This window comes from Lampris incognitus, chromosome 19, assembly GCF_029633865.1.
Source record: "Lampris incognitus isolate fLamInc1 chromosome 19, fLamInc1.hap2, whole genome shotgun sequence".
NCBI lineage: Eukaryota > Metazoa > Chordata > Actinopteri > Lampriformes > Lampridae > Lampris > Lampris incognitus.
Genome location: NC_079229.1, coordinates 9767509 through 9778092, shown reverse-complemented (window position 1 = coordinate 9778092; position 10584 = coordinate 9767509). Strand labels below are relative to the sequence as shown.

General features: G+C 48.8%; 1 protein-coding gene across 1 annotated transcript in view; it reads left to right on the top strand.

Moving 5' to 3' along the window:
- The window catches only part of LOC130130154 (sodium/hydrogen exchanger 9-like), a 162885-nt gene that overhangs the window by 126874 nt on the left and 25427 nt on the right, over positions 1 to 10584 (top strand). Inside the window, exon 16 of the mRNA XM_056299891.1 lies at positions 10216 to 10264. Coding sequence (XP_056155866.1) covers positions 10216 to 10264 — 49 coding nt within the window. The remainder of the gene's footprint in view (positions 1 to 10215; positions 10265 to 10584) is intronic.

Below are 10584 nucleotides of genomic sequence, written 5' to 3'. Positions count from 1 at the left end.
CGCCGGGGATTGGGTTTCTTCACTGTGAGTTTCTTTTTTAAGGTTGGCTCTTTATTGTGCAGGGCGGGATTTCTTTCTCCAAAGAATGGCAGTGGGGGAGGGAGGGGGGGGGTAACTGGGGCAAAGGGAGCTCTCACATTCAAATGAAGGGTTGTTACAGGGACGTCTCTTGACTACTGTCTAAATCCCTGATTCCTGGAGTGGATGTGATTGGGAAGAAGTTTGCCGAACCCCGTCACCCCACCCCACCCCCCCTCAGCCCGCTCTGCTTCAGCCCGCCCTCTTCTCCTGCCAGTGCCTCTTGCTGTCTGTCATGTTACAGTCGTTTTCACAGGTCCTAAGGCAGTGTGTGTGTGTGTGTGTGTGTGGGGGGGGGGGGGGGGGCAGGGGGCACTTTGCTTGTTAGGTCGAAGGCAGGAGAGTCAAGTGTGGTAAATCTGGCCAACAAGGCACACTTTGACCTAGTTAACCTCTCCACATGAGTTTATGGGTGTATTTGAGAAGCATGAAACCCTGGACCAGATGTGTGTTTGACCTCGCCAAAACATCCCACTGCTGCTTTCAGTTCCTGCAGGGGAATCGCTCCACGCCGTGGACTGCCCCTGAAAAGAGATATCTGAGCGCCCGGCTGCTGGATGAGCTGTCTTTTTCAAACTGCCTTAGGTTTGATAAATGTTGTAAAGTTTCAAAATATTCCTCTCACAGTTTGTTTCATAAATTGCGTAACTCCTACCTGTGCCGCCACAGGTTATTATTTTTCATTATGTAATCGTTATTTTATTATCCCCTCCGAGCTATCCACCTGGAGGGGTTTATGTGTTTGGTTGTGCGTGTGTGTGTGTGTCTCTCCGCGGCTAATCTCACAAACTACTGGACCCATCAGCCTAAAACTTTCTTTTTTCTTTGGGATTTTTCCCCCTTTTTCTCCCCAATTGTACTCGGCCAGTCACCCCACTCTTCCGAGCCGTCGCGGTCGCTGCTCCACCCCCTCTGCCGATCCGGGGAGGGCTGCAGACTACCACATGCCTCCTCCGATATACTATGTGGAGTCGCTTCTTTTCCCTGACAGTGAGGACTTTCACCAGGGGGACGTAGCGCGTGGGAGGATCATGCTATTGCCCACAGTCCCCCTCCCCACCGACAGGCGCGCCGACCGACCAGAGGAGGCGCTAGTGCAGTGACCAGGACACATACCCACATCCGGCTTCCCGCCAGAAGACACAGCCAATTGTGTCTGTAGGGACGCCCGACCAAGCCGGTGGTAACACGGAGGATTTGAACTGGCGATCCCCATGTTGGTAGGCAACGGAATAGACCACTATGCTACCCGGACGCCCAGCCTAAAACTTTTTGTGCAAAGTTATGAGTGTATGATGAAGAACCTCTCGTTGTCCCGGTCATTTAAAAACCTTCGAAAAATATTTGTTCTCGCTACCGCCGCTCCCTCTCTTCATTCACTCTCTAGCTTGCTCGGCCAACGCTGCTCTCTGCCGCTGCCCGATCCGAGTCAACCGTGCGCATGCGTGACTCGCATCTACGGTTGACTCGGATCGGTCAGCGACGTGATTAAAAGTTATTAAAAGAATTTTGATAATCCAAAAAAAAAAAGCCAAAGTTATAAAGGAACAACTTCCTCTTGGTTGCAGTCAAATCAGGAATGTTGCATATTCTTGTTGCTGTCCGATCTGAGTCAACCATAGATGTAAGTCGCGCATGCATGAGCATGAACGGTTTGCCCAGCTTTATTATATTATGAAAATAAAGACAGCGTTAGTATTAGGCCAAAATGGTCGTATCGCAATCCTTTTTCTTTTTGGAAGGTGCAAGTTCATATTAGACTTGGCCATATTCGTGTGGGGGTCCGCCTAGGAAGCTGCACATCCACAGACTAACAGGCACTGACAGGCATAACTTTTTTATTAGGTAGATTTTTTTAGCTCGAGCGCTGCACATTGAAAACGTTTTTCCCCCATATTTCCCATTCAATCGACTTGGGTGCTGCACAAATCTTGCAATGGCAGGAAAAACACTGGTTTTTCTATCTGTGTTCTACCCGGGAAGATGGCTGCACGAATTCAGGTTTGTGGCGGCCTCACCCAGTGCCGTCCATGCAGTGTCTTTGTCCAAATCTGCCTCTAAGTTTGTGTCTTCATCTGATTGCTGGGAGAGCTGGCGAGGGATCAGCTGGGAGAGCTTGGTCTGCTGCATCCTGTGGGCGCAGGGACCACGGCCCTACCTGGAGCTGCACTCAAGGGAGAAACACTGAGCGTGGTCTGACGGGACGCAGAAGCGGGGCAGGCTAAGCTAACTGCTAGCCCATGCAGACCGGCAGTTCTGATAACACCGAGGGCGGTCTGGCAGTGGCCTCTCCTAGCATTGACTGTGTTTTTGGTGTCGTCGTGTGGAGTGCGGAGAGGTGTTTCGAAGGTGTGTGGCTGGGAGAGCTGGCATTGGATCGGCTGGGGGAGCCTGGTCTGCTGAGCTGTGCCCGAGGAGGAAACACCGAGGTTGGTCTGACAGGACACCGAAGCGGGGCAGGCTAAGCTAACCGCTAGCCCATGCAGACCGGCAATTCCGACAGTCATCCTGGCATTTGCTCTCTCGGCCAGTGATTTTTTTTTTATGTTGGATATATGTGTTTTTGTAGTTTTTGTAGTTTGGATATATACTATATGTTCTTGTAGGTTTTCATTTCATGTCTGCAGGTGCATGACATGAAATAACAAATAAGTGTTCCTGATTCCTGATTCTGTGCATGTGTGTCTGTCCGCTGCTCATCTGCATACGACGGGGCCTGTCAGGTCGGCCTAATAATGTTTGTGCGCAATTACGACTGTATGATCAAGGACCTGTCATAGTTGCACTGATGCAAAACCTTTTGAAAAACCTGTTTTATACCCAAGGCTCAGCGTTTTCGGTTTTTATTTTTCAAAGCCATCCAGCATGCCGAATTTCGCCACAAGAGGACTCTGTTACATGACCTCACACGAACAGGAACAACTTTTGGATCTGTGGAGACATAAAGTCCGGGTGAAAATCAGTTTAAACCGATCTGCTCCTTTTACAAAATCTGGGTATTTTTCGGTGAAAATCGGTAAAAACCGAAAACACCGAGCCTTCTTTATACCGCAATTGAGTGCTAATCCTTAGCTGGTTTTTCGTCCAAGTCCGAGCGCCATAGAAGGGGAGAAAGGCCACCTGGCGGGGACCTGCACTCTTCTAGCTCCATCTAGCATCCATCTGCATTTCACCGTACCAGGTTTCACAAAGTCAGGGAATCATTCTGTGCAACTACAACTACAATGTGCGTGTAAAAGTGGTGTCTATTTTGCTGCCTAATTTCAACCGTTGTTTCCTGGTTTTGTGCCGTCATGTTCCCAGACTAGTTTGGTTAGATTGAACGTGATCGCTCTCGGTTGAATGTCAGCTTTATTGTGTTGTAGATAAAGGCCGACGATGCGGCGAAGCATGAGCGTTGTGTAAATAATAGTGTGTCGATGGCGAAGGCCGAGAAGAGAGGATGGTGGATAGTGTGGCTGTGACAACATACCAGCCTGTCCTCCTTCCTTATCTCAGTGTGGTTGCCTCACACAGACCATGGGAGATACTGCCATCCTTTTGACTGTCACCTTCTCTCTCTCTCTCTCTCTCTCTCTCTCTCTCTCTCTCTCTCTCTCTCTCCACTCTTTCGCTCTCCGGCTCAGTCTCTCTCACCGTCTTAACGCTCTCTCCCCCGGTTGACTGGTGCCATTCGCACTCTCGCCCACTGCAGAATCTCTCTCCTTCTCAAACACGCATGCAAGTGGTCGCACCAGCCCGCCATCGCCGTCACGTTGGTGAAGCTGCCCCCCGCTCTCATCGGCACACACACACACTCAGGAAATGAGAAGCAGCTTGTCAGCTTGTTTGCCGTCCCTCCAGTTAGATCCAAAGGATCCGCTTTCATGGATGGGGTTGGCTGAGGGGGGGGGGGGGGCTGCCTCAGCTTCGCCCACTTCTAAGTCTTCTTCCTCATTCCTTAATCTCGCCTTCTCAACTCCTTGTCACTCTGTCTAACACATTTCTAGCTCTCTTTTGTCTTTTCCTCCCGTTCTCTGTCTCGCTGTCTCTCTCTCTGTCACATGCCACGCTTTATCCGCGGACTTTTCCTGGCTTGGTGACAGGGCTTTTTTTTTGTGTGGCATTGAAACGCGGCAGCTGAGGGCCACGCTTCGGCGGTGATGTGGCGTGGGGCACTTGGGCTCACGGCGGCCTCCTCGAGACTGTCATCGCTCGCTCCGGCAGCGGGTACCACTGTCACGTATTTCACCTGAGAAAATCCTGGAATGTAATGACGAGAAGTCAAATGCCTTCCTTTCTGCCCCCCACCACCACCACCACCCTCGCCGCGAGACCCCCGTCCCTAGGCAATTTCAATGCAATTTCAGCCTCTTTTTTTCTGTGTGTTCTGTCTCGACAAAGAGGAAAATGGATGCGGGGTTGGTGGTGTTGGGGTGGAGGAGATAAAGAAAAGGTAACCAGGAGGAAGGAGGGGGTGGTAAAAACAAGAGTGATGAGAGACAGGAAAATAGATATTGAAAATTCGCCTCAAGAGAAGTGAGGACGAGAGAGGTGGATGGTCAGCGGAAGATAGCAAGAAATGGTAGAAGGAGAAGTAGGAAGGGTGGCGGTAAATAGATGACTAGAAAGAGAATGGGAAATGAACAAGGGAGAGGGCAAGGTGGATGGACTGAGGGAAGAATAACAAGAATACGACGGACAAAAAGTTGGAAGGAATTTGGCGGCAGGCATAGGCGCAAGTCCATGACCACTGGGATGGCATCCACCGCTTTACCTGTGCCCCCCCCCCCCCCCGTCCATAGGGTCGTCCATAGGGTCGTGTCCAGAAGGGCGTCCTGCGTAAAAGTTTGCCAAATCAGTATGTGGATTGACAAGATCATACCGGATCAGGTGAGGCCCGGGTTAACAACGGACGCCATTGGTGCTGTTCCCTCACATGGTACCCATGGAAACTATCAAATCTGCTGTGGCGACCCCTGAGAAACAGGGAACAAACCAGAAGAAGAAGAAGAGAAAGTTGGAAGGATTTTTTTATTTTGGGATACCTTATTGATCCCGTAGGGAAATTACGCTCTGCATTTAACCCATCCTAGCTGTGTAGCTAGGAGCAGTGGGCAGCCGCCGTGCAGCGCCCGGGGACCAACTCCACTTCGTCTTGCCATGCCTTGCTCAGGGGCACAGACAGGAGTACTAACCCTTTTGCTGGTGGGGGAAACCGGAGCACCCGGAGAAAACCCACCACAGACAGCGGGGAGAACATACAAACTCCACACGGAGGACCACCTGGGACGACCCCCGAGGTTGGACAACCCCGGGGTTTGAACCCGGGACCTTCTTGGCTGTGAGGCGACAGTGCTAACCACTGTGCCACCGTGCCGCAAACTGCCGGAATGATTAGAGGAAAGGGTGGGATCGTGGTTAGTGTAAAAAGGAGAGGTAAAGAAGAAGAGAAGTGGATCATCGACGATGGATCAGTGGTTGCATTAAGAATCAGAATCACAGTAATGAGGCGGCAGTCTGTCACAGGAAACTGATAGGAGGTGAGCATTGTTAGCTAGAATATATTGTGTTCCCACACAACGTCACCGTGTTGACACATGCGGCACAAGGACGGCGTGACCTCACACGCAGCTACAGCGCACCGAACACATATTGAAGAGAAAGACAGGAAGAGAAATGAGGAAAAGCGAGAGAGCCCGAAAGAGATGGATGAAAGGCGGGACGACTGCCAGAACGGAAATCTGCATATTTTGAGACCACGGTGCCTGTCTGGTCCGGCAGCTCAGAACAGCGGTTTTCGGAGCGGGGGCTGCCAGGGGGGCCTCAGCAAATTGGAGGAAGATGAGGGAAAATGCTATAAAAAATAAAGTCGTCTTATTATTACGAAATATAGTTTTGATAATATATAACTGTTATATACAATATATTATGTCATATATAAGCCCACCACTCCTACTATTATGCTCTCAATCACTCCCAGACACACACACACACACACACACACACACACATACACAATGTTATGGAATGTTGTCAAACTAAACTGACAAACAATGCTTATAATGGAAATATTAGTGAATCTAATGGAATGGTAAAAGATTTGATTTAAATACATTTTTTTTTAACATTTGTCGTACTATTTTGATGTTTCCTAATGGCAGTCCACCGACTTCCACTGAATTTCAAGAATGAATTCATTAAAATAAACATTTTTTTAATGTGTTTACCCAGTTTTCACGAAAGTGCCAAAAACGCTGTTTGAACCGTGGACACATCCGAGGTGATAAGACCCTTCCATTCACATTTTGATTGACAGATATGGGCGTCCGGGTGGCATAGCGGTCTATTCTGTTGCCTACCAACACAGGGATCGCCGGTTCGGAGCCCCATGTTACCTCTGGCTTGGTTGGCCGTCTCTACAGACACAATTGGCCGTGTCTGCGAGTGGGAAGCTGGATGTGGGTTTGGGTCCTGGTTGCTGCACTAGCGCCTCCTCTGGTCGGTCAGGGTGCCTGTTTGGGGAGGAGGGGGAACTGGGGAGAATAGCGTGATCCTCCTATGCGCTATATCCCCCTGGTGAAACTCTTCACTGTCAGGTGAAAAGAAGCGGCTGGCGACTCCACATGTATTGGAGGAGGCATGTGGTAGTCTGCAGCCCTCCCCGGATTGGCAGAGGGGGTGGAGCAATGACTGGGACAGCTCTGAAGAGTGGGGTAATTGGCATTTGTTAGCTTACGTTTTTCAAAATATGGCAGTTTTTCATCCATATCAAAATGAGGCAGAATCTAACCCAATATACAAACCTGAAGTTGATCAACCTCCAATTTAAGGGTTGCAGGACGTTAGTGAATGGAAACTTGGCATAATTTACAAGAGATTTAGCCTGTTTCAAATAGCTGACTGGCTGGTGCTACAAGCTGCCATGCTGTTTGTAGCTACTGCAGCTAACACTGGTTTCTAACATAGCGTGAGTGAGCGAATGCCTGGCAACTTCGCTTGTCTAAGGCCTCGTTCAGACTGCCAGCCCAAATCTGTTTTTAGCATATCCAGATTAATTTTAGAAAGTCTGGAAAGCAAAAAAACCACATGAAATTGGATTTTTGCAGCTCATCATGACGCACAGCGACCCATGCAGATAGGTTGGTGATGTCCAGACACAAAAATCCGATTTCATCACTTGCAAAAAGCAGTGCGGAAAGTCTGTCTTAAAGATCTGATTTGAGAAACAAATCCGATTTGGCTGCAGTATGAACAAAACCTAAGTGTCCCCACAGGATCCGATAGTGTTGCAGAGTCAACAGACAAAAAATGGGAACTAGCCAACTTGCAGAGTGGGCATTAACTTTGTTTCCCGCATCGTTTCCATTGGAACAAGTCAATCAGTCAGTCAATCAACTTGCATTTTATATAGTGCTTTTCTAGCTGCAAAAGCCACACAAAGCGCTTTACAAATGATACAAATTGAAAACTTCAAATCATAATTACTGAAGGTTAGGTGTGGAGTGCCCCAGGGCTCAGTTTGGACCATTGTTGTTCATATTGTACATAAACAATATATGTAAAGTATGAAAAAAGTTACTAAGACAGACCATGCAAAGTTAAGACAGACCATGCAAAGTTACTAAGACAGACCAGCATAACTTCACTCAAGACTCAAAGCTAATGATTTCTGAACCAAGCGAAATGCCGTTTGACCTCTGTGCTGTTGCATGGAGTTGGTTAGATTAATTAAAAGTACTGAAAGTGATTAAAAAAATTGCTTGCTTGCATCATGTCATGTTAGGATGGGATGTAATAGAGTCTAGCAGTAGCTAGCAAGTGATGGTACAGTATCACTATCTATTTGTCTGTTTGTACTCCAGAAATACGGCCAGTTGATATACAATGCGTTGCTCATCTTTGCAGATGGTAAATGCATCTTGACAATAGAAAGTTAGCGTAGAACCAAAGCACTGCATGTGGAGTAGCGCCCCATGCTTTAACAAACGTGCACAACCGAAACCCTATCGGAGCGCCCTGACAGACGACCTAGGTGAGGAGGAGGTGATATGCAACTGACCTTTCTTATTCCACCAAGGTACTCCTAAGCCCAAGTTTTTGATAGGGTGAAAAATTCAGGAGGCATTATTCCTACGAGGCCGGAATGAAAGATGTACATTACAAATATATTCATGACCCCAGTGTATTATTCTTACCCAAAAATGTCGCGGTGGCCCAGTGGTTAGCACTGTTGCCTCACAGCAAGAAGGTCCTGGGTTCGAACCCCAGGCCGTCCCAGGTCCTTTCTGTGTGGAGTTTGCATGTTCTCCCCGTGTCTGCGTGGGTTTCCTCCAGGTGATCCGATTTCCTCCCACCATCTAAAAGACATGCATGTTAGGGTTAATACTCCTGTCTGTGCCCCTGAGCAAGGCAATGGAACGAAGAACTGGAGTTGGTCCCCGGGTGCTGCACGGCGGCAGCCCACTGCTCCTGTTGTTGTTATTCACCGCACCGCTTCGCATTCCTTTTGGCAAGTAGGACATCTGGCCCAATACTGGCCACCTCCAACTGCTGCTAGCCACACAGCTAGGATGGGTTAAATCCAGAGAGTGAATTTCATTGTATGTATGTACAATGACAAATACAGTGTATTTTATTCTATTCTATTCTATTCTATTCTATTAATTGCCACCAAGCAGTACCAACTGCAGAAAAAAAGTCTTTTCACTAGACCAGACCTTTATTACTCTGACGCAGGCTTGCACTCTCCAGTGTTACTGCAGAGGATGCTCAGCACAAAGGCCTCAACAGCAGCACGTTCAAACCACTAAAACACACACTCACACACATGCAGACACACACATACACACACACACAAAGACCTAAATGCAGAGTGATTGCGTCACGTGACAGTAACGCCACACTTATTAGAATATACTGCTGACCGGCAGGAACAAAGCATCAATATGCCAGCTAGGCTGTCGGCATCCCTCTGAGCACAGACGTCCACCGAAATATCCCTGCCGTCATGCGGAAAACAAACGTGTGAGAAAAAACATTTATTTCCAAAGCAAGCCAAGTTGAATTTTATTTGTTTTTCTTCTCTCCCGGCTGTCTAAGTGGAACTGATTGATTACAGCTTTCCTGCACAGAAAATGTTATTGAATCGCTCCACGCCAGTTCCAGGAAAGCTATCAAGTCAGCACGCCGTCGCCCCCCCTTCAGGTTTTTTTTTTGCCGATACTTGGTTCAGGAGCGGAAAGGGCTTGAGAGACGGATAGAGAGTGATAGTAGTCTGGGGGTTGCAGGGTGATGGTGGGGGTGGAGGGGGTGAACGGTGGGGGTGGGGGGTGATTGGCATGAGCGTGGAAACGAGGGGGCCTGCGCCCACTGGGGTATTACCCTCCCCTTTTCAAATGAAGCAGCTTACTAGGCTGTCGTTAAGGAGCGGCGAGTCAATTTATTTCAATTCCGGGGGGCAGAGCAGCGAGTCGGCCTTTGCCTCTCTGCTCGGGCGGGCCGGCGGCGGGGCGGGGGGTCCGCACCTCAACAGGGTGATAATCACTGTCAGGTGGAATATCGGCCGTAATAGCCGAGCTGTTTGCTGTTTATCAAAAAGGTTTAGCCGTCTGACATTTTCTCGCCGTGATGTGAAAGGAGGGAGGGAGGGAGGGAGCGAGGGGGGTCAGGGGGACCTTTTTTTTTCATGAAACTATGAAAGGTCATGTTCAAAACCTTATCCAGGTTCCCCCGCTCAGTTTCAGTGCTTAATCACTCTCGCTCTGATTGAACTCGCTGTTTAAACAGTCACGCGTGCGCGCGCTCACACACGCACACACACTAAACACACACACACACACACACACACACACACACACACACACACACACACACACACACCAATAAACCAGCAGCAAAGAATTAAAGCCCTGCACTCTCTCTCTCTCTCTCTCTCTCTCTCACTCTCTGTCTCTGGCTCTCTCTCTCACTCTTGCTCTCTCTCTCTGTCTCTCTCTCTCACTCTTGCTCTCTCTCTCTCTCACTCTCTCTCTCTCTCTCTCTCTCTCACTCTTGCTCTCTCTCTCTCTCTCTCTCTCTCTCTCTCTCTCTCATTGATTGCACTGAGTCAGTGTTTGGATGAGCTCCTTGAACCTTTCTTTTTTCTCCTCTCCACAGAGCGAGAGTAGATGCAGATGAAGATCCAGAGGACTGTTCTCCTGCTGCGGTAATGCACACCACCACCTCACTGTTACTCTGCAGTAACGCCCATCTCACAGCCTCCGTCCATCTCTGCTTCCAGCCTTGCTGCTTCCCGGCTGATAAAAATGGCAGATAGTGTACTTTTGTCCAAAACCTGCAGTGGCAAAAGCTTATTCACATTCAGCATCCGCTGCCTTTGCTAAGGGCAGTTCTAGTGACAGCAGGTCTTTCTGTTGAGTCGCACAGCGTCTACACGAGTCGACAACCAAGTCTTTTGACACATGCTGCATACTACAGTCTGCACTATCACCATGACGTAATGAGTGAGGCACGTGTTCTGTTCCT